Source organism: Sciurus carolinensis, chromosome 5 (assembly GCF_902686445.1).
Source record: "Sciurus carolinensis chromosome 5, mSciCar1.2, whole genome shotgun sequence".
Lineage (NCBI taxonomy): Eukaryota > Metazoa > Chordata > Mammalia > Rodentia > Sciuridae > Sciurus > Sciurus carolinensis.
Window position 1 is genome coordinate 136,993,649 of NC_062217.1, and position 23,619 is coordinate 137,017,267.

The window sequence follows — 23,619 nt, forward strand, 5'->3', positions numbered from 1 at the left end:
TCAAGTTAAATCTCAGAAGGAAAAGAAAACACAGGACAACAAAGAGAGGAAGTGGCCTGGGCCGGCCCACCCCGTAGGTCTCATCCGCCCCCATAATCCCCTGCCTGGCCCCCACAGAGGCCGCCAACCACGCAGGCCAGTTCCTGTGCTCCAGGAGGACTTGACTCAGAGACACTAGAGGTGTGGGAGACTCAGAGGGTGGCCCTACAAACCCATCCCACTCCCTGGGAGTCAGGAGAAGTGCCCAGGCTTCCAGGTGAGGCTGTAGGAAGCGGTTCATCAGTCTCAGGGGACCTGCTGCCCACCCATGCTGCTGGCCAGGAAGTGGAGGCACTCCATGTGTCCTCAGCACCTTTGGCCACTGGGCTATGGAAGAAGGCTCAGAGAAGGAAAGGAGCTATCCTGGGGTCACACAGCACAGCCAAAGTCCAGGGCATGGGAAAACCTTGGTGTGCCCCACCCAGCTCCTCCAACTGGTTTGGCAGGAGCTCCAGGCTTTGGGGCATTCAGGGTGCTGTGGGTAGCTGGGCAGTTCAGACTGACCTTAGAGGTGGGTCATTCTCACCTGACAGGCCAGTGGCTCTGACCCCTGCTCTATCTAGGACACTGTGGCACTGACTAAGGTGCCCACCCTCTTTGTGCACCAAAAACTAGCCTCAGGTCTGAGAGCACCCCGCCAGGGCAGCCTGCAGGTGGGCAGGGCAGCCAACGAATGAGGGGCAGTGATGAATTAGGACATGTCCAGCCCCCACGGCCCCTCCTGGAGGACAAGGGTCAGCAGGGCAGGGTTGAGCCGGCAGGGGCCCAGGAACCTGCTCCCTGCTGTCCTCCCTGGGGAAGGCCTCCCTCCCTTCCCCCTCCCCACCCCCACGGCCGCCTGGGCTGGCTGGGCTCCCGCCAGCCAACACGGCATCAATATTTCATCCACGTCAATAAGAGGCAGCGGCGGGGACAGCGGCTGCGGCAGCTCTCGCGCCAGCTCCAGCCCGCAGCTCGCAGGGAGTCAGGTTCTGTTCTTGCTCAATCATGGATGTCTTCAAGAAGGGCTTCTCCATCGCCAAGGAGGGCGTGGTGGGCGCAGTGGAGAAAACCAAGCAGGGGGTGACGGAGGCTGCAGAGAAGACCAAGGAGGGGGTCATGTATGTGGGTGAGTGACGCAGGGCGGGGCAGGGCGGGGCACAGGAGGGCGGTGTGGTGGCTGGGGTGGGATGTCTGGTACCTTTGGCCTGACCTTCCTCCCCGGCTCCAGGGGAGCGGGCGAGGACCTGGCTGTTGAGGCGGGGTCTCCAGGTCCTGCAGAGTGTACCGCCCCTTGCAACACCAGTGTTTGTCTGCCCCTGCTTCCTTGGAGCCCCTGGGTCTCTAGGACAGGATGAGAGAGCACTCAGACCTCTGACACACTGACCACCTCTCTACGTATTCACAAAGGCATGCACACACACATCCTAGGGCCCCCTGAACTTGGAGACCCTGAAGCTGTGAGCAGTCGATGACTAGGCGGGCTCCCTGCCCTCCTCACATGGGAGCTGCAGCCTGGCCAGGCCACAGGTTCCTCCCCGCCCAGGGAGAAGAGGTGCACCGGGAAGAGGGGACTCTGGTTCAGTGCCTAACCCACTCCAATCCCCCTCTGCTCCCTCTGAAGAGGAGGCGGGGGAGGCTGAGACAATGACTCAGCTCTCGTCTACCCTGTCCAGAGTGCTGCTCTGAAGCCTGGGCCACACCCAGGCAGAGTCTGGGTCCACCAGTGTCCCTACCTCAGGCCCGATCTCTTTTGTCACTCCATCCTGTCCTGTCTCCTTCCCATCCGTCCCCTTGCTCCAGACACAGCAGGAAGCAGTCCTTTGAAGGGGCAGCTGGCCCCCAGACACCAGGTTCACCCCCCTACTGACCCCCAGCTTGTCCAGCTGTTCTGTGGCTTGTTTGTCCTAACTGCCTCCAACACCGAGAGGTGGGCCTGGGCTGACGCCTCCATTTCCTCCCCAGGAGCCAAGACCAAGGAAAATGTGGTGCACAGCGTGACCTCAGGTGAGCAGCCCCAGGACCAGGGACAGGAGGGCTGGGGCTTCAGCACACCTGCACTCTAGTACTAAAGGCCCAAGTCCGGAGTCCTCCTTCCATCAACTGGGGTCCCATCCCTACGTGAATCAGATCCCTGCAGACCTGAGCTAGACCAGGGTGGGCCTGCCATTCCCACCCATCAGTGTCAAAGCTGTCCTAAAGTCAAAAGCAGGGGAACGAACAGAGGGTCCCAAAGAGCCGGAGTCCCAGTGCCCTGGGAAAGGGCTGCTCTGCCTGACTTGGTGGGGAGGGTCAGGGTCCAGACCAGCCTGAGTCTTCCCACAGTGGCTGAGAAAACCAAGGAGCAGGCCAACGCCGTGAGTGACGCTGTGGTCACCAGCGTCAACACTGTGGCCACCAAGACCGTGGAGGAGGCGGAGAACATCGTGGTCACCACCGGGGTAGTGCGCAAGGTGAGCCCAGCGGAGGCGGGGGTGAGGGACAGTACTCTGCCTCTTGACATAGAGGCAAACACAGACTTGGGCAATGAATCCCCTTCCGGTCCATTTCCCTCTGTGTGTCTGTGCGGGAGCTGGGCTCGGTGTCCTCACATTCATTCATATCCAGAATCCTCACAAATCCCCCCGAATTGGGGAATTTGGGAAGGTGAGGCCCCAAACCATGCCAGCTCCATGGCTTTCAGCGTATAGGAGACACGACATTTTATAAGTGAAAACAGGGCTCCCATGGTGACAAGCAGCCTCCCAGGCAGTGGATATCAGGCTGGTGCTGCAGAGTCACCACCCATTGTCCAGCCGACCTCCCAGACCTGGCTGCTGCCTCCTCCCAGGAGCAGCAGGGAATCAGCGCCCCCTGGTGGAGGAAAAGTACTGACAGTTCTGACCCCACCCTCCACTGGGGCCTTTGTGTGTTGTGAGCAGGTGTGGGGATGTGTTGAGTGTGTGTGCCAGGATGCGGGTGCATGCATGTGTGTGTGCATGTGTGTGCATGATGTATGAGCGTGTACGGGAAGGACGGCTGCCACAGAAGGCACTGCAGAAGGTAGATGCCGGCTGCATGGGCTGTCCTAGCAGCTGCCACAGAGCAAGTTCTGTTGAGTTTTTGACACTTATTAACTCATTTAATGGGTACAAATATCCTAAAACTAAAAAGAACAAATAATACAAAATTTAAAAGTTAAAAAACGGGTACAAATATCCCATGAGACAGGGCGTGGAAACCAAGGCCCAAAGAGATTAGGTAAAATGCCCGTGGTGTCATGACTAGTCCATCTGAGTTCCTATGGGTGGCCTGGCTCCTGAGCCCTGCTCTGAGAGACCACGTGAGTGTAGGTTATGACAGGAACCAGGATCCCAACCTGAGAGTTGATTCCTTAGACATGCTGTCTCCATCTCCCATTCCGGATACAGGCCAGCCCAGCCAGTGGAGTCACAGTCCACACTGGGGATCCCTGCTCTGGGAGGGGTAGAAAGGTACAGGCCGTTCTTCCCCTGGCTTTGGGAGCAGCATCCAGGTGTGTGCTTCTAGGGCTCGTACAGGATCTCATTATCCTTGGAGTAGGCATCTGCTCCCGCTCCTAGTCAACAGCTCTTCCCCTTCCTAGCTGTGTGACTTTGGGAAGTTGTGTAACCCCTCTGGTGTTTTGTTTTGTTTTTGCGGTACTGGGGTTCGAACTCAGGGCCTTGTGCTTGCGAGGCAAGCACTCCACCAGCTGAGTAATCTCCCCAGCCCGTTATCTCCCCAGCCCTGTGTAACCCCTTTGGATCTCCATTTCCTCATCTGTGAAATGGCAGTGAGTGCCTTTCTCACTGAGCCGTGGGGTATGATGGAGAAATGATCTTCAGAAAGTAGGACTGCCTGGTTCGTGGTTAACACCCACTGAATGAACATCACCGTCATTATCATCACCAGTGCCTTGGGCTGAACCCACTTGTGCCCAGGGTGGCCCCCCTCCACACTCTGCAGCACAAAAGGCCCCAGGGGAGGTGTCAGGCTGGGTTTGGCCTCTGGGAGTTTACCCAGGCACTCCTCACTGATCTTAGAGGAGCTGCCCCAAGGGAGACTCATTTTCTGGTGACACCCCAAAACCAGAATCAACTTGCTTCCCCAGTGAACCACAGAGGCATGCAGTGCTTTGTGACTTCTCATGCCACAGGCTTCGCGGACCCGCCTTGGGGTAGCAGGACTAGGCAGGTGGCTACCTGCCCTTCACCTAGAGAGCCTGGCCCACCCTGGCCAACAGAGTTCTGTGCTCTTTTATGCTCTACTCTGCCAAGGCGCAGGATGCAGTAGCACAGACGTGGCTGGACCCTCCAGAGGCAGGAGCTGAGAGCAGGGTTCCAGCCAATCACCAGTCTGTTCTGACCACTCAGCTGTCATGAGCACTTAGGCAAGAGTCTGACTGGCCTGGTGTTTAGGGGACGGAAGAAGACAGACCTAATTCCAGAGCCTATTCAGGAGGCAGAAAGAGAGACCAATGCTCCTGTGGACAGAAAGAGGCCTGACGGACAGCAAGTTGAACCTGCTGCTGACAAGTCCCGCTGCTTTGAGCTCTGAGGCCTTGACCTGGATACCTAGTCTTCCTAGTCTCAGGGTCCCTGTGAACGGTGATGGCACAACCCTCCTCCTAGGGCTCCGTGGGGACTCAGGAGTGCAAAGGTGTGTGCTAATGTGATTCAGGAGCCTCTGTCCACCCTCGCCCCTTCTTCATGCCCCCAGGCTTCTTCATCATGGAACCACTCCAGAGGGTACCCAGGACTTGGGATCAGCTTGGGTGGGGGGTGAAGCTGGGTTCCAGAAAACCTTGGCATCATCAGATAGAACTCCAGCTGTGGAAGCCCACTCCTCCCACTCCTCCAGGCCCTCCAATGGGGACCTCTGCTCATCTTTGAAGCTGGAGTAGATGAAACCCTAGTTGCAGGTAGATGGGGATCCCTGTGTGTTCCTCATGGCCTCATGGCCTCTTTGCTTCCATGCAGGAGGACTTGAAGCAACCCGTCTCCAAACAGGAGGACCAGGCACCTGAAGAGGAAGAAGTGACTGAGGAGGTAGGAACTGGGCTCCAGGGGCACACCAGGGGGGTTCCTGGGTAGGGACTCCAGCTCCCACAGACTCCTCCTTCCCTCCTGGGGTCCCAGAACCTGTCAGGGAGCCTCCTAATCTCCTGCAACCCCTGCAAAGTCCTGCAAAGGACTGTGGGCAGAGCCAACCTTGGTCTGGAGTGAGAGATTCCTCCACGAGTGACCCTCCCAGGGCAGTCACTGAGTGTTGGGGACCTGGAGCAGGTGTGAGAGTCACTCTCTCTCCCAGGCCAAGAGTGGAGGAAACTAGAAGGTTGCCAGTTGGCTGCAGATGCCCCAAGGGACACCCCTCTGCCTTGGACCCTATTCCCTCCTGGCACAAGGAGTGCCCCACCCTGGAGCGTGCCCAGCAGGCTGCCCACGCTCCCCGCACCCAAGCCCAGCTGCCATAGGCTTGTCCTCCGTGCTGCTGCCACCGACTTCACCTCCCACCCTCACCCTCTCTGGCCCTCTGAGCCTTCTGACCCCACAGAACTGATGCTGCTGTGAATTTTTTTCTTTTTTTAAATGATTTCGAATAAAACTTGAGCCTCACCCCACCATGCTTCTGTTCTGTTATTGTTCATGAAGCCCCCTGAGACCTCCCAGGGACAGGAACTAGGTTGATGGGACCAGGTACACTATGGGGACACACAGAGTGCTTCTGGAACCAGTTCCTTTTGGAACCACCCCCAAACACATACACAGCCATGCCCTAGCATGATGGCCGCAGCCCTGACTTCGGCTCCCCCACCATGTGCACCTCACACCGTCCAAGAACGCAGGCTTGGATGTCCCCAGGCTTGAGCTGCAGCTCCTCCTTCGAGTGGACACCACCCACCTGCCTGGCCAGCGTCTCTGAAGAACCTGAGGTCAGCTGGAGTTGAGGATGCCATGTATGTCTTTAGCATCAACTGTCCTGAAGGAATAGGGACACCTGACACCCTCCCTGGAGCAGACGGTAACTTTCAAAGTTTAACCCCTAGTGAAGATGGACAGTTCCTACCCCAGCAGAGCCAGGAGGTGACCCCAAAGCACCTTCCACCTGAACCCAGCCAGTCTCAAGCTCCCCACCAGAACTGGGAATGGGCTTCCTTTTTCTACACCCAGAAACTTGTCAGGTGTCATTAAACAACACGGCAGACTGAGCCACACCTCAAGAGGAAAGTAGTGAAAGCTACATTGAAACTGGGCACAAACCAGGGGCCTTGCTCAGGGTCACCCAGTTGATTCCATGCTCTGCTATGAACAGTAAGACTGCCTGGGCTCTGGGGTACTCTTGGCACAGTCCCCACCCAGTAAGTTTTCAAAGCAACTCAGGCACCAGACTGGTCAGTGTCCCACTCTCCCATTATGCTCAGAGTCTTGTTCCTTGGGGACCCGGCTCTCTCCTTTGATAGCCAATTTGAGCTGTGAGCTTTGAAGTGACTTGCCCTAAGCCTCTGGTCCTGGGTATCAGAGTCAGAGCTGGAGGCCACACATCACTGCAGATACTACCCTGTCCACACTGCCTCTTCAACAGGGATCAGGGTCAAGGGCAACCCAGGGGGATGGCAGTCAGTCAAATACAGCTGAGCTAGGCTGAATCCTGGTCAACTGGTCATGGGTGTCCACTGCTGAAGAGGCAGAAAGGAGCAGGACTGCTGGTCCCATGGGCAGTAGTGAAGGTGTGGGGGAGGCTCGGGGCAATCGGTGGTGTTCCTGCCGTCTGGTCCAGACACAGGCATATTGGCAGGCCTGGGCATGCCCCAGGAGGAGGCTACGGGGCCAGGGTGTGCTTGAGAGTTCTCTGGACTGTAAGAGAAAGCAAGGAGGAGCAAGTTGAGCTCAGGTGACTGGGTGTGAGGAGAGATGATACCTAGACCTAATCCCTGGGCACAGCCTCCACGGGGCTCCCCGTGCCACCCTCTATATCTGCTGAAGTAGCCTGGAAGGGTCCTTGCTGATGCTACACACACACACACACACACACACACACACACACACACACAGAGGTTCTGTCCTGGACTCAAGGGCTAAACATCAAGGTCAGCCTATTCCACCAAGCCCCTTCCCCACCCCAGGGACACCTGCAGTATTCTTTACCTTTAAACCTCCTGCCATGTGCTCTGGGCCCTTAGAGGCTGCTTCTGACTTCTCCAGGAAAGCACTACTCTTGCATTATGCCTCTCCTAGTCTGAGAAGCCCTCCTACGCTGCCCTCTCTTGCAAGGCCCTCCACTGAGAGTTGGGCACGTAACTGAAGGAAAATCTAAATAAACCCCCGAGATTCATTTGTCTTCAGTTGAATTTAAAAATCATTAACTTTGGGAAAAAAAATCAAAATTTGTTGGATCACCCAGCTGAACAGCCTATTAGTCCCCCAGTAGCTTTGCTATAGATGACATCTCTGACATGAGGGTTATGATAATGACAGTTGCCTAGGCTACTTTTCATGGACTTGAAGAGCTTCTGCTGAAACCTTGCCAGTGTCGGATGGGTGACGAAAGCAGGGTGAAAAGGCTTGACATCTCTGCCTCCATATTGTGTGTCTCCCTTCCACTTTCAGCTTTGGGTCAGACTTTAACTCTGCATACACATATTAGTCACTTAAGGAATGTCTGGGATTAATAATGAAGATTGATTTTGCCCTAAATTTACCTAATCTCTCTTCCCCCACTTCAGGTCTGAAAACACCAAGATAAGAGTAATATTTTCGAGATTAACGGGCACCACGACCTTGTGATTATGTGCAACAAGGTGATGTGTGGGAACAACCACAGGTTTCACAATAACCCCTTTCAGATCACTGGAGAGGTATTTAGAAGTCTTCAGTCATCAATCTTAACCTAAGATCCCATTCTGTACCCCTGTCTAAGGAAAAGGGGAGTTTGAAACCTATGCTAAGATGTTTTTTTCTAGGGCACTAGACTACCACCTTCTCATTTTGCTGGTAATCCAAATAAGTCTTTTTCCTCAGCCAAAAATTTGCCCTCCATTCATTGGGCCCCTCTGTTGACAAGTAGATGGACTTGGGCTTGGTAACAGGTACATTTCAACCCATTTAATCCTCACGAAAATACTTTGGGAAGATTGTATTAGTGTTCTCTCATCAAGGTTGGGGACACTGAGGCTCAAAGAGGTAAAGAGACTTGTCCTAGGGGTTTCTGAACCTAAGAGGACTGACTCTAGTGCCTGATACTACACGGCCACACTGAGCTGTCTCTCTATCACTCCTGGAGGCTGGCTGTCTCTACCCATGGCAGCTGCTGCCTTCCTGTTTTGCTTGCTACTCACTGGGGCTGGGGCTGGATATCAAATAACATCCACCCCCATGTGATGACCAGCCCAGTGGCAACAGCCTTCCGGTTAAAGACGGTTAAAGACGTGGTGCTGTGGGAGGGGTTCAGGAGGGCTGGAAGGGCCGAGGCAGAGGCTGGGCTGGGCTTCCAGGAGTCCGCACAGTTGTCTAAGCTGCCTCCCTGCAGCACCTGTGTGTGTGTGTGTGTATGGGGGCGGGTATGCATGGGGCATTATGGCTTTTCTCCTGTGCTCCTCCCTTTTCCCACCTTATCTCTTCGCTTGACTCTTTTGCCTAGGATTGACCTCATCTCATTAATCCACGCTCAGTGTGTATGTGTGTGTGCACACATGTGCCCATGAACCGCATGCATGTGTGTATGGGCACATACATATGCACATTTGGGTTTCCAGACACTCCAGTCCAGGGATTGACCCTCTGTTACTACGAGCAGGACATGAGACATCAGAGTGGGCCTGGGTAGGCAGGGGATCCCCAGAACTCTAGAAACTCCAATAGAGTGCAGAGAAGTTGGAGAGGGTCACAACACTAGACGTGAAGAGGGGGCAGTGGAGTATATGTGACCAGGTGAGGGCTGGGCAGGACGGGGGCTTCACCATGCATCTAGAGTGGGAGGTAGGTATGTGTTACTGTTCCTGGAATCCTGTCGTGACCTATGGCAATCTCCTTTCCAGCTGACACAAGGAGGGAGCTTCCTCCCTCTCCACTTGGGGCTTCATCATTTGCAAGGGTTCATGCCAGTGGCTCCTCTTCCTGGTGATCTTTATCCAACCCTCCCCAGTCTGTACCCACTGGGTCCCAGAAGCCCCAGAGAAGACAGCCAGTCTGCAGCAACAAGCTGGTGTGTGGGAACAAAAGGTTCCATGATTGTCAGGGTCCTGGGGTTCATAGCATACCAACTTAGTCTGAGTCCTGCCATAGGGTTTTGGATTAAACCTATTTGCCCTCTATCTGCCTCAGTTTTCCCCATAAACTGATGCTATTAATAACACTTATTTTACCAGGTGATTGTAAAAATTATACAAGAGACTGTAAAACATTAAGGGAGCGCCTGGCACAAGATAAACGCTCAATAAAAGCTAGCTGCTATTATTAATGTCGGCTTCAGCCTTGAGCTCCCATCCTGACACTGACTTCAGGTTCACCAGGTGGAGGATCCCCAGGGTTGAAGAGGGAAGGGTCAGATGGACTGGGTGAGGGGAGATGCATGTACCCCTCTCCTGGCTACAGTCACCGGACCTCTAACCTAGTCCCTCTTCTTACTCTGGTTCTAGTGGTAACCTTCCTACTGCAGGTACCCCAAGGGCCAGCGTGTCCTCTGTTCCCTCTCCCAACACCACCCCCCCACACACCGCCCGGGGAAGCTTGGCACAGGGCCTGGTCACTCCCCCGATTCCGCCTGCCGGGAACCGCCCGGCTCTGGGTCCCTCCCGCGCACCCCGCGCGAGGAGGGCCGGCCCTGGGACGCTTTAAAAACCCAAGCTTGCGCTCCAGTCTTCACAGTGGTGAGCAAGCTGCAGCGGTCTGTCTCTGACGGTCTTGACTATCCCGCATACCACTGGAAGCTATGGCCAGCAAGGGTTTTAAGGACCTGAAGCAGCAGGCGGAAGGGACCGCCCAGGACGCAGGTGAGGATAGTGCTCTATCGGGGAACCAGCGGGGACACCCGCCTGGATGCACACGTCAGAAGCCGCGGGTCTGCGCAGCCCTCCTGTCTGCGGACTCCATCTCCCTGAGATGCAAGGGCCTCGGCCACCCACCTGCACCCGCAAAGGAACGATGCCATGAGGGATGTTGGGACAGTGGTGCTCCAGGGGTCCCAGGCTGCGCTTTGGGCATTGTCCTCCCTCCGAGGAGGAGCAGGCAGGCAACGCGGTCCTACCCGCGTCCTAAGCGGCCCCACCCAAGCCCTCAGGAGTGGGTAAAGTTCCACAGAGAAAGGGCGTGGCTCACCTCCCCATCTGCCAGGGTCTCAGAGCACAGGGATGGGGGAGGCTGCTACAGCCCCTACTGGGCTTGATATTAAACCTCTCAGAAAAAAAAAAAATCCTTACTTTCCTTACTTTGAAGTTCTCTCCTTGTTCTAGAGGCTTCGCAGCTGGAGACCCCTGGCTCACTGGGCTTCCTCTTTCCAGCATCTAGTTCAGGTTTCGTGGGAGGCAGAAACTCTGGTCCAGAGGCCATAGCTCTACCTTGGAAGTTCCACGTCCTTTCTGCATTTCCTCTTCTAATGCCTTAAGTTGCCTGCCAACCTAGGCACTGGCATCCGTGTCTGTGTGCTCTTTGAGGGGAGTCACAGGGGAAGGAGGTAGTAAGGGGTCTTGATGAAAGTAATGTCCCAGGATCCAGTGCACTAAAGGTGGGAAGTCAGGCATTTTCTAGAGGAGAAGTTGATATAGGGGGCGGGGTCATCCTGGACCATCCCCAGCAGCAGCCACAGCTCAGGTTACCATCTCCAGCCTGGTTCTGTGCTGCCTTCCTTCCTGGAACATTTTCTCAGCAACTCTGGAGATTGGATGGGAAGTGGGCTAGAGGGGAGGGCCAAGAGTTATAAACAAATAAACAAGAACAACCCAGTGTTCAACCCCCAGCACTGCAAAAAAAAAAAAAAAAAAAAAAAAAAAAAAAAAAAGAAAAAGAAAAAGAAAAAGAACACCCCAGTGACATGGTTGGGTGACCTTGGGCAAGGGACTTCATTTCAACGGGCATCAGTCCCTTGGGCCTGTAGGGCAGAATAGAGAACACAGGGAGGTGGTGGTGGGGTGACTCCCTGTGGTCAGTGGTGACTCAACAGGGGGATAAAGTTCCTGTCTCTCTGTTCCAGTGACAGCCGCCGGTGCAGCAGGGCAGCATGTGCTGAATCAGGCCACAGAGGCTGGACAGAAAGGTTTGGCAGGGGCTGGAGGGGAGGGAGGATGGGCAGCCCCAGCCACTTCTCACCTGCCGCAAGCCTAGAGCAGCCTCTCTCCTCTGCAGAATTCTCTGCCCAAAATGACCAAAGGCGGACTTCCTGGGGAGGGAGACTCTAACCAGGTTAACTCTGCTTGCAGTGGTTCCTCGGGGGCCCTTCCCTTACTCACAGGCTTCTTTCTTTCCCCAGCCATGGACAATCTCGGCAAGTCTACCCAGGAAGCCATCGACAAAGCTGCTAACCAGGCCTCTGACAGCGTCTCTGGTCTAGGGAAGAAATTTGGCCTTCAGAAATGACTGAAGACATGGGCACTTCCCTCCAGGTCCTGTTCAGCAGAAGTGGTCCCTAAGCTCTGTTCAGCAGCTACCTCCTTGGTCTGCCCTTCATTAAAGCTCATATGATTCTACACTGTGTCTACTTCGTGCTTACCGCCAAGTGGGACCCAGATTTCCCCAGCCAGGTCAACCTCAAATCTAAGAACCCGACCCCGAAATCCAGTGATGGCCTTCCCAGACCGAAGGTTCAGAGCACTGTTTTCCATCCTCTCATCTGTGTAATCACTGGCTCCCTTTCCCGCCCACCTCCCCGCCCCCCGCCCCAATTCAAAGCCGCTGACCCTGTTCTGGGAACCTGGCCCTCCTAGGACAGTAGGTAATCGGTTCCCATATCTAGAGGGACTCAGTTCTGGAGGTGGACAAGGGGCTGCAAGAGCTGGGGCGGGGGGACTCGGGAGTTTCTCCCCTCCGGTTGCACCAGGAGGCCGGGAGCAAGGGGGCGACCCAGGACAGGAGGCTGTGGAGGCGACGCGGAGATGCAGGAGCCGAGCTTCCGGCCCCACCTCGCGAGCCAAGTGTCTGCAACCGGGCCACACCCGGGGGTGAGTCACCGAGTGGGGCCGCCGGGTTGTTTTGAAGCTCTGGACGCAGCCTCCGGGCGGAGCCCGCCCCACCACGCCCCCTAGGGCGGGGCCTCCGGGGCACGTGGCTGAGCGCGTGGGCTTGGAGCGCCTGGACCCCCTGTGCCCGCGCTCCCGCGGGTGCGCACCAGATCTCCCTTAAGTCCCCATCATCTTGAACAAACCAGTAATTTCTGGCGCAGGATGAAACCAGACATTTTCGTCCAGCGCGTACCTCACGGGACTCGGTTTCCAGCAGACCCAGTGCCTTCTCACCCTCCTGCACGTGTCCATGCACGCGACCTCGGCCCTGGGTGCGCCCTGCTAATGAGAGACTCAGAGTTGCCACAGGATAAGGCCCGGCCCTGGCCCAGAGTTCGGGCTGTGGCTGCCCACTTCATCCGACCCCCGTCACACCTCGGCATGCCACTCCGAGTTACCCTTTCCCCACCTCCACTACTTTGCACCGTATTTCCCTACACCCACCATTTATCCTCTCTTGACGCGCGCACGCCACGACTTTCCGTTTTAATTAAACAAAACAAGTGACTATCCGACTCTTCCCAGTTCGGGGAAGATGTGGAGGAAAACGGAGTCCTTGTTTTGCCGGGGAACCCGAGGCCGCCCCACCCACATCTTCCCCTTGGCCTTCCCTGGCCTGCCAGCAGATGGCAGTGTCCCCACAGCGAGACCAAGATGAGAATCAGTAAGGGGACACTGATCTCTCCCAGCCTCACTCCAGGGTCGCGCCCAATTCCATGCTTAGGTTCCTGTGGCTGACTGTTTCCAGAAGACCTCTCCAAGTCTGCAAAATGAGCCAAGGCTGGTTTCCTCCAGTTCAAAGGAAAGGTCCTTTTTTCTTTTTTTGCGGTACTGGGGATCGAACTCAGGGCTTGCGAGGCAAGCACTCTACCACCTGAGCTATCTCCCCAGCCCAGGAAAGGTCCTTGAAGAGACATCTGGGGGAGTCTGAAGGCAACTCCAGCAGCCCAAGAAGACCCCCCTTGCAGGAAGCAGTGCCTGATCAGGAGAGATGGCAAGGAGATAAACCCGGAGGCTGGGGCGGGGGGCGGACCCAGGGAGCCCCAGAATCTTTCTGGTGCGCATCCTTGCCCTGTGACTCAAGGATAAATCCCAGCAGGCTTCACATTGGCTGATCACCTGTTCTTGCGAGTGACTGGCTTGGGCTTGATGCTCTGGCCTAGGAGAGGAGAGGTCGGATCAGAGGGAGCTAGGAGGCTTCTAGCAAGATTTTTGATGATTGTAAGTAAATAAATAAGAAATGCAAGGAAAGAAGCAGCTCCTCTTCTTCACCCGGAGAGAATGTGTGTGTGTGTTCCATTTGTTACCTGCACTCCAATCTGCTTTTTTTTGGAGGGCGGGGGGCAGGGAAGTGGTCAGGGGATTGAACCCAGTGGCACTCTACCACTGAGCTACAGCCCCCGCCCTTTTTACTTTTTATTTTGATACTAGGTCTTTCCAAGTTCTCCAGACTCACATTGAACTTTTGATCCTCCTGCCTCAGTTTCCCGGGTTGCTGGGGTTCCAGCTGCTTTTTGTTCTTTTTGCTGCTTCCTTCAAGGCCTGTTCTGTCTGTAAAAACCAAACTCCTTTGCTTCAACCATTGGAACACTTACTCTATTTTATGAATAAAGCATTGCCTCATTCTAGTGTAAAAAATAAAGCCAAAGCTGGGGATGTGGCTCCGTGGTAAAGCGCTTGCCTAGCATGCACAAAACCCTGGGTTCAATCCCCAGCACTGCAAAATAAATAAGGCCAATTAAGATCTTCAAACTAAGTTGTAATTCTACCATTTGGCATTATTAATGTTAGGGTAGCTGGCCCAAATATCCGTGAGAGACACATCTCTGAGTTCAAGCAAAGGTTTATTGACAGAGAAAGTCTGCCAGACTGTCCCTCTGCAAGGTGCAGCAGCCTGTTGGAAAAAATTTCTGAACTCTATTGTCATGTACAGTGGAGTAGTTAAAAAATAACCCATCTGGTCCTGTTGATACCGCCGTTTACCGGTGACGAGTTCTGCTCCTTCTAATGTTGAAGATTGAACACTAGAGAAGCACACCAAGGCAAGCAGATTAAGCAGGTTTTATTTAAAGGTAATAATACAGACTTCTCCCTCTCCCGGCAGGAAGAAGGGGGCCATGGCTGATGTTCTAAAGTCCCAAGAAGTGAGCGCACCCTACATCTTTTATAGGTTAAAGTCTCTTTTGTTCTCCAGTTCTCTCCCCCCTTATCTCTCTCTCCTTCCTGCCTACGTGACTAGGCCTGGTTTTGTATTAAGTGAGAAGCCATGGGCAGGGGGAGGGCCAAGGTGATTGAGCCAGGCAAGGGCCCAGGGGGCATTAATTAGCAGCTCCTTGCTTGCAGTCCTTGATAAAGGCAGGTAAATTTGGTAATCAATGGGCTCCGGAGATCCTTGACATTCCATTCTTCCAGGGGCAGTCTCCAACTTCCAGAGGCAGATGGCTTCATGGCTTCGTTTCCTCAAATTGACCCGATTTCCTATTTCTACACTAACTACCTGTCCTTAATTCTGGCTTAATTCTGGCTTAATTCTGGGCCTAGCTGGAAGGTCATACCTGGGTGGGCAGGTACTGATTTTCCAAAATGGAGTTACTTTGGCCTAAGGACCCAACAATTAAGTGCTGCATTTGAGGGTAAAAACAGTTCCCTTAAATCTTTGGCCTGCATTTCTTCCTCCTTCTTCTTCACAGCAATTAAATAAAAAGAAGACTGAGCCTTCTTTTTACTTATCTCTGTACTCCTGCCTAAGCCAAAACCTCGACCACTTGGCTTTTCAGCTTAATTCTCATTAGATTATGGATGGGCAAGGAACAGTTTTCTACTTCCACCTTCTCTTCCTTTCTCCCTTGCCCACCCCCTTTCTTTCTTTTAATTGTCTTCTACTTTGTGAAAACATGTAGTATTTACATTTCATTCCCCAACCCTCAGCCACACCTTTGTCTTCACTTTAGATTTGCAAATGAAGATACTAAAAGCTCTGGGCCATTCCTGTGGTTGAAATATTTTCTAATATCCATTGATTGGTTTGAGTTGATTTTTCTCAACTTTCTCTTGAGAGAAGTTTTCTAAAGAATTAAATGTTTACAGGTGAACAATAATTCACTACTGGGATCTGGCTTGATGATTTTGATAGCTGGATAATGGGCTATGGAGGGTGTATAATATTCTATTTTTATGCATGACAGTATTGGGGTTCAATATCGACCGATCCGCAGAAAGTCAAAGTGCACACACGGCAATGCAAATCACACAACGAGGTTTTATTGCAAGCTCGAGCCTGGACCGCAACCAGCCTCTCAGACCACTGCCATGGCTGAGTGGGGAGCGGCCCCGAGGTATGAGAAAGCACTCTACTTAAGAAATTTCCAATCATTCACATACAAAGACCTGTACATTATTGGCTAACATTCGAACAGCTAAACATTTGTTCTCTTTTGGTTGGGTCTGCCCATTTATTTGAATCTCATTGGGTCCCGCCAAAACTGAATGGTCCTGGAGGAAGAAGGGAGGAGGGAGGGGGTGAATTATGCAGGAGATGAGTCAGGGCTAGGCCCCCTCCTTGATAGATATCTCTTAACAGCCTTGATAAACCCTGGGTGCCCAGTACGTCCTGTTTGTCCTGTATTGGCTCTTGAGGGTAGTACCTGTGCGCCCTTTCCTGGGGGGAGGTTTTATGGGCCAGTTCCCGAAATGGCTCGTTCATACAACATGGCTGCACAGATCACCTTATTCTCAACAACAGTTCCTATTTTTAAAAAGGTGAAAAAGTTAAAATTAAAAATTAAAAAAAGATTATGTGAACAATATTCTGAGCTCTTAGATATTTGCATGATGCTATTGGTCTTGTTAAATAAAAATTAGAAGAGCCCATTGTTTTGAATTAAGCTCCTATATAGACCAGGTTGAAGATCAAAATGGAGTTGTTAGTGAAGGGTTATGGAAAATAATATTCCTATAAGACAACTCCCCAAGAAAAATGGAGGATGGTGTGGCTTAGAAGTAGAGAGGAGAAAATTGGGCAAAACATTCTTTTCTGATAACAATGGGCCCTGGGGAAAGGGATGGATATTGAATGCTGGGCCCTAAAACTTGACCTGCCTGCATGGCAAATTAGTCCTAAATGACAGTGGGCAAGATTTGAGTACTCATCCCTCGGGGTCTGATTTTAACCAGTACAACTAGCCCTGATGGTCAAAACTGCACCTTCCAATGAATACATCATCCTCATTGTACCCTATAAAACCAAAATCCCTTCTGTAACTGAGGGCCATTTTCTAATCCGGAAAATAGGTCCCAATGGCGTCAGTCCGCAAAGGAATAAAGGCTTCTCTGAATTGGATGAGATCTGCTTCCCGTCCTTTTAAAGCCAGAACTGGGGACAGGCAGTTAGTGTAGAAATAAGGGATCAGGTCAAGTAGAGGAAATGAAGGCCATGAAAGCCATCTGCCTCTGGAAGTTGGAAACTGCCCCTGAGAGAATGGAATGTCAAGGATCTGCAGAGCCCTTTGATTACCAAGTTTACCTGCTCTTGTCAGGAACTACAGGCAGGGAACTGCTAATTAATGCCCCCTGGGCCCTTACCTGGCTGAACTACTTCGGCCCTCTCCTCTGCCCCATCTGCTTCTCACTTCTTGCATCTCACCTGCAAAACTGGGCCTAGTCACATAGGCAGGAAGGAGAGATTGGCGGGGAGAGAACTTGAGAACATAAGAGACCTTAACCTATGAAAGAAGTAAGATGCACTCACTTATGGGGACTTTAGAACATCAGCCATGGCCCCCTTCTCCCTCCCAGGAGAAGTCTGTATTATTACCTTTAAATAAAACCTGCTTAATATGCTTGCCTTGGCGTGCTTCTCTGATGTTATACTTCAACACCTCAGGAAGCAGAACTCATCGCTGGTAAACAGCGGTATCACTTTTGCGCCTACAGTTAGGTAGTTGCTAACATGAGCAGTGAAATGCATGGTAAGGTCATAAAGTGTTCTTTAAATTACTTTAGGGTCCTTCTGATACCGCCGTTTACCGGTGACGAGTTCTGCTTCTTCTAATGTTGAAGATTAAGCACTAGAGAAGCACGCCAAGGCAAGCATATTAAGCAGGTTTATTTAAAGGGAATAATACAGACTTCTCCTGGCAGGGAGAAGGGGGCCATGGCTGATGTTCTAAAGTCCCCCGAAGTGAGCGCACCCTACATCTTTTATAGGTTAAAGTCTCTTTTGTTCTCCAGTTCTCTCCCCCCTTATCTCTCCTTCCTGCCTAAGTGACTAGGCCTGGTTTTGCATTATTGAGAAACCAAGGGCACGGGGAGGGCCAAGGTGATCCAGGCAGGTAAGGGCCCAGGGGGCATTAATTAGCATCTCCATGCTTGCAGTCCTTGATAAAGGCAGGTAAATTTGGTAATCAATGGGCTCCGGAGATCCTTGACATTCCATTCTTCCAGTGGCAGTCTCCAACTTCCAAAGGCAGATGGCTTCATGGCTTCATTTCCTCGAATTGACCCGATTCCCTATTTCTACACTAACTACCTGTCCTTAATTCTGGCTTCACTTCTTTAAACTATCTTAAGAAATAAAACGGTGGCAGTTAATCTGTAGAACAAGGGAGCTGTTTGTCAAACGCATCAAAAGAAAAGGATTAATGGGACTAACTCTTGACAGGGCCCACTGAGGTTGATGAAGAATTATAGCTATTGGTGTCTCCACTTGTCTGGGAAGTAAGATTCCTTCAGTTACGCAGGAGCACTGAGGTAACTTCTGACTAGTTACTGACCCCAGTGCCCAAATTAACATAGGATTGACTTGGAGATGAAGCCCCTCTAAGTAGGATGGCCACCGTGTCAGTTCTGGCAAGGACCAACTAAGGTCAAAAACTCCACCACCTGATGTGAAGGAGAAGTTGAAAACCTGATTGGCAAAGAGTACAGCAGGTAGTCCCCAGTTCTCCTGGTAAACACCAAACTAATAAATTTGGAGACAGCGCTGTCTCCTCTGTCGTTCTATGTCTGAGACGGCCCGCTCTCTCTCTTGAGAGTGCTCTCTGGGGCTGGGGATATAGCTCAGTTGGTAGAGTGCTTGCCTTGCAAGCACAAGGCCCTGGGTTAAATCCTCAGCACTGCCAAAAAAAAAAAAAAAAAAAAAGAGCGCTCTCTGCTTGAGCCTTACTTTGCTTTTGCTTTACTTTCACCTCACTTTCTCTTTATTTTCACTTAATCAAGTTCTCTTGTGTGACTTTTGGTGTCTGACTTTATATTTTCTTTCATCAGAACATCAGAACAGAGGTTTGGCGTTTCAGCTCCCTGCTTTCCTCTGACAGTCATTCATGCTAAAGTTCCAAGTCACCAAACTGACACTCAGTTGATTATCTGACCTGACCAGAAATCAGGATTAGAGAGACAGCCAAATTACCACACAGGCCAGTTTCAATTGGCATGGTAATGAAAGTTCCTCTGCCTTAATCCCTACACAGGAAGGCAACCTGAAGTAACCTGATGTTAACCAATTATTTTTGTATCGTTCTATATCCCTGTTCAATGCTAGCAAGGAAAGTGAACTTTGAAATGACCACTCTGTTTTTTGCTTTGTTTCTTTCTTCAAGTCCTCTGTAAGATAAACCTCCTGTGCTCAGCTCATCAGAACATTCATATTTTATGAAATAGTGTTACTCTATTCTAGAATAGAAAATAAAGTCAATTAAGATCATTAAATTGAGTTGTAATTTTGTTCTTGACCATTTATAGCTTTTATACTTTATCCCTGACTAGGTTTGAAATCTGTGGCTCAGTTTTGTTCTCCAGTCTTCCAAGTGTTGGAACTCTGCCTTCTGGCACAGAAGTGTTAGAGTAGGTAGCTAAATAGAGCAAAGAAGGTAGGGGAAGGAAATTCAGGCTGTGTCCCTGGGAAGCACCCAACTGGCCATTACATTGCCCACGGGCTGCTTTCCTGTGGTCAGACAGCTTTCTGTCAATCTGTCGAAAATAGATAACAGTCTATGCTGGAGAAACTGCCAAACGGTGAAATTGGCAGAGGTACACTTAACTTAGGCGGGAAATGGCTGTAACCACCCCAAATGAATAATCCATGGGTTGGGAAGATGCCAAGCAGGCCATAAAAGCCCACAAGGAAGAAACAAGAGCCTGCCTCCTCTCTTGGGACAGTGGGTTACACATTCTCTGAAGCATGCTTTCATTTCACTAAATAAGCCCTTCATACCTATTCTCTCTGCGTCTCTCAACTGAAACCTTTCTTTCGGGAAGGCAAGAACTGAGTAACATCATCTGGTAACATACAGTCCAGCAGTTCCAAGATGCCTGACGCCCGTTGGAATTTTTAAGTGACATGATCTTCCTGTCTGGGCATCTTTTTTCATCTTTGAAATCTGATAACTTTTTTAGAGTTGATTTTAGTGACACTTGTTCTGGTTCAGTGTTCCCCGGTGTACAGTTTGCCCTTTCACTATTGATTCTAGGTTTATTTCAGGATGTTATTTTTAATTGTAATTTTCTTTCTCTATTTAGTATAACCACTGCTTATATTCATTTCTACATCTGTTATTTCTTTTTATTTATTTTTTTGCATATTAACCTAAAATTTTCTTCAAAAGTTGAAATTGTACATAGGTATATATTGTGATGTTGTTTCAGTACTGAGGAGTGAAGCCTGGGGTGCTCTACCACTGAGCTATATCCCCATCCCTTTTTATTTTTTAATAGACTCTTGCTAAATTGCCAGGGCTGGCCTCCAACTTGCAATCCTCCCGCCTCAGCCTCCTGAGTGCCTGGGATTATAGGTGTGAACCAGCATGCCTAGTTTGTTGTTGTTTTGCAGTGCTGGGGATCAAATCCAGGGCCTCATGCATGCTAGGCAAGTGCTATACCACAGAGCTACAACCCCCAGCCTACTGTGATGTTTTGATGTATAAATACACAGTGGATTGACTATGATAGTTGAGCTAATTAACATATCCATTTCTTGACATAAAATTTTCTGTGTTATAAAATTTAAAATGTATGCTATTTTGCTGGGCATGGTGGACCATTCCTGTAATCCGAGTTATTTGGTCAGACAACTTAGTGTAGATCCTATCTCAAAATAAAAAGTAAAAAGTGGTGAGGATGCAACTCAGAGGTAGAAAGATCCTGGGTTTAATCCTTAGCACTATAAAAATAAATAAATAGCAGGGTGCGGTGTCATATGCCTGTCATCCCAGACTCAGGAGGCTGAGACAGGAGGATTACAAGTTGAAGACCAGCCTCAGCAACTTAGTTGTCAGGGACCAAGAAGAAGTTCTCATTCTGAGAACATTCTGACCTTTACAATAAGCAGCAGCACCCCTCCCCACTCCTGGCTGATAGTTCCTACAATATGGTGCCTATGGTGCCGTCCCTGCTTCTCTTCCGGGACTTCACCTTCCCGCCAGCGCAAACTTGCACCCTATCAGGAGCCCAATAGAAGAACACAGCCAACCAGCCTGCACCTCGTCATACCCCTCATTCCCTCAGCATAAATAACCGTGAGAACAATAAAAATTTGCAGCTTGGTCAGAATTCCTGTCTTGCTGTCGCTCCCTGTGTCTCTTGTCCCTTTCATTCCTTCTCTCTTAGGTTCGCCGTCCTGCGTTGATGTCCTGCGGGCCGGGACATTAGTAAAACCCTCAGCAAGTTAGTGAGGCCCTATCTTAAAATAAAAATTATAAAGGGCTGGGAAATGTAGCTTACTTGTAAAGCACCTCTGGGTTAGATAAATAAATAATAAATATATTATTATTTTCATTGTGAATATTTTTCATTGTGTGTGCATACCACACTATGGTTACCTGCTCCTTTGTTAATGGATATTTGGATTGTTTTCAAATCCTTGCAATGCCCAGAAGAAGGATTGCTGGCCATGTAATAGTCCTAGTCTTAATTTTTCAAGGATTCTCCATAGTGTTTTCATAATGGCAGCACATTCCTCCCACAGTGCACAAGGTTTCCCTTTTCTTCATATTCTCTCCAAGATTTGTTCTCTTTTGATTTTTAAAAATAATGCCCATTATTTTTTTTAATGCCCATTATTTTTAATGGGTGATGTGTGACGTGATCTCATCAGGGTGTTGTTTTGCATTTCTCTGATGATTAGTGATTTTTAGCCTCTTTTCATATATACTTACCTCTATTTTAAAATATTCACTCTCTTCCATTGCCTGGTTTTCCACTTTGGGAATTCCAAGTATGGGTATGAGGTTCTTTCCTACTTTGTTTCCATGTGTACCATTGTCTCCCAAGTATTCTGTATTTCTTTAATATGATTCCTTTTTTCCTTTGATTTTTTAAAACTTTTGCTCCATAAGTACCTACTGTGGTATCTATTTTCTTGTGCTTGTTATCTGACAAGGTTTTCCTTTTTCTTTTTTTTTCTGCCTTGCTCACATGCTTTATTTTATTTATTTATTTATTTATTTATTTTTTTGTGGTACTGGGGATTGAACCTGGGGTGCTCTACTACTGAACCACATTCCCAGTCCTTTTATTTTTATTTATTTATTTATTTTTTAATGTTTAAATGTTGGTTGGATTTTTCTTTTTTGTTTTTATTAAAATATTTTTTATTTTTACAGACACATTTTGATTCAATGTACACAAATGGGATACAGGTTTTCATATCTCTGATTGTACAAAATGTATATTCACACCATTCATGTAATCATACATATCACAGGGTAATACTCTGTTTCATTCCACTGTTTTTCCATTCCCACCCCCTCCCACCCCTTTTTCCTCTACACCATCCAAAGTTCCTTCATTCTTCTCTTCCTCCTCCCCCCCTCCCGCCACCCCCCATCGTTATATATTGTCACGCACTTATCAGAGAAAACATTCGGCCTTTGGTCTTTTGGGCTTGGCCTATTTCACTTAGCATATTTTCCAACTTCATCCATTTACCAGTAAATGCCATAATTTTACTATTCTTTACGGCTGAGGAATATTCCATTGTGTATATATACCACAGTTTCTTTATCCATTCGTCAATTGAAGGGCATCTAGGTTAGTTCCACAATATACCTATTGTGAATTGAGCTGTTATGAACATTGATGTGGCTGCATCATTGTAGTATGCTGATTTTAAGTCCTTTGGCTATATAAACCGAGGAGTGAGATAGCTGGGTCAAATGGTGGGTCTATTCCACCCACCATTTCTGAGGAATCTCACATTGCTTTCCAGAGTAGTTGTACCAGTTTGCAACTCCACCAGCAATGCAAGAGTGTGCCTTTTTCCCCACAACCACGCCAACACTTATTATTGCTTGTATTCTTTTTTTTTAAATTTATTTTTATTGTAAACAAATGGGATACATCTTGTTTCTCTGTTTGTACATGAAGTAGAGGCATACCATTTGGGTAATCATACATTTACATAGGGTAATGGTGTTTAATTCATTCTGTTATTTTTTTCCATCCCCCCATGCCTCCCAACTGCTTATGTTCTTGATAACAGCCATTCTAATTGGAGTGAGATGAAATCTTAGGGTAGTTTTCATTTATATTTCTCTTATTACTAGAGATCTTGAACACTTTTTCATATATTTGTTGATTGCTTGTATATCATCTGTGAAGTGTCTGCTCATTTCTTTAGCCGATATATTGATTGGGTTCTTTGTATTTTTGGTGTAAAATTTTTAAAGTTCTTCATAATTTTTGGAGATTAGTGCTTTATCTGAAGTGCATGTGAAAAAGATTTTCTCCCACTCTGTAGGCTCTCTTTTCACATTATTGATTGTTTCCTTTGCTGAGAAAAATCTTTTTGTTTGAATTCATCCCATTTATTGATTCTTGCTTTCATTTATTGTGCTTTAGGAGACATGTTAAGGAAATCTGGCCCTAAGCTGACATGATGAAGATTCGGGCCTACTTTTTCTTCTATTTGGTGCAGGGTCTCTGGTCTAATGTCTAATTCCTTGATCCACTTTGAGTTGAGTTTTGTGCAGGGTGAGAGGTAGAGGTTTAATTTCATTTTATTTCACATGGGTTTCCAATTTTCCTAGACCATTTGTTGAAGAGGCTATCTTTTCTCCATTGTAAGTTTTTGGCACCCTTGTCTAGTATGAGGTTACTGTACTTATGTGGGTATGTCTTTGTGTCTTCTATTCTGTACCATTGGTCTACCTGTCTATTTTGGTGCCAGTACCATGCCATTTTTGTTACTATTGCCCTATAGTAGAGTTTAAGTTCTGGTATAGTGATACCTCTGCATCACTCTTCCTGCCCAGGATTGCTTTGGCTATTCTGGGTCTTTTGTTCTTCCAGATGAATTTCATGATTGCTTTTTCTGTTTCTATGAGAAATGTCACAGGGATTTTAGTTGGAATTGCATTAAATCTGAATAGTGCCTTTGGAAGTATGACCATTTTGATAAT

At 49.5% G+C, this 23,619-nt stretch overlaps 2 protein-coding genes across 2 annotated transcripts; both read left to right on the forward strand.

The window, feature by feature from the left end:
* The first annotated feature begins 874 nt into the window (after positions 1-874).
* On the forward strand, positions 875-5,638 carry Sncg (synuclein gamma). The gene is made up of 5 exons (XM_047553498.1): positions 875-1,147; positions 1,984-2,025; positions 2,344-2,471; positions 4,998-5,066; positions 5,329-5,638. Exons 1-5 carry the CDS (start codon positions 1,027-1,029, stop codon positions 5,347-5,349), a joined length of 381 nt encoding a protein of 126 aa, XP_047409454.1. The 5' UTR covers positions 875-1,026; the 3' UTR covers positions 5,350-5,638.
* Positions 5,639-9,850: 4,212 nt separating this feature from the next.
* On the forward strand, positions 9,851-11,695 carry Adirf (adipogenesis regulatory factor). Its single transcript, XM_047553957.1, has 3 exons — positions 9,851-10,006; positions 11,203-11,265; positions 11,479-11,695. The coding sequence occupies exons 1-3, from the start codon at positions 9,946-9,948 to the stop codon at positions 11,583-11,585; spliced, it is 231 nt and encodes a 76-aa protein (XP_047409913.1). The 5' UTR covers positions 9,851-9,945; the 3' UTR covers positions 11,586-11,695.
* The last annotated feature ends 11,924 nt before the right edge of the window (positions 11,696-23,619 follow it).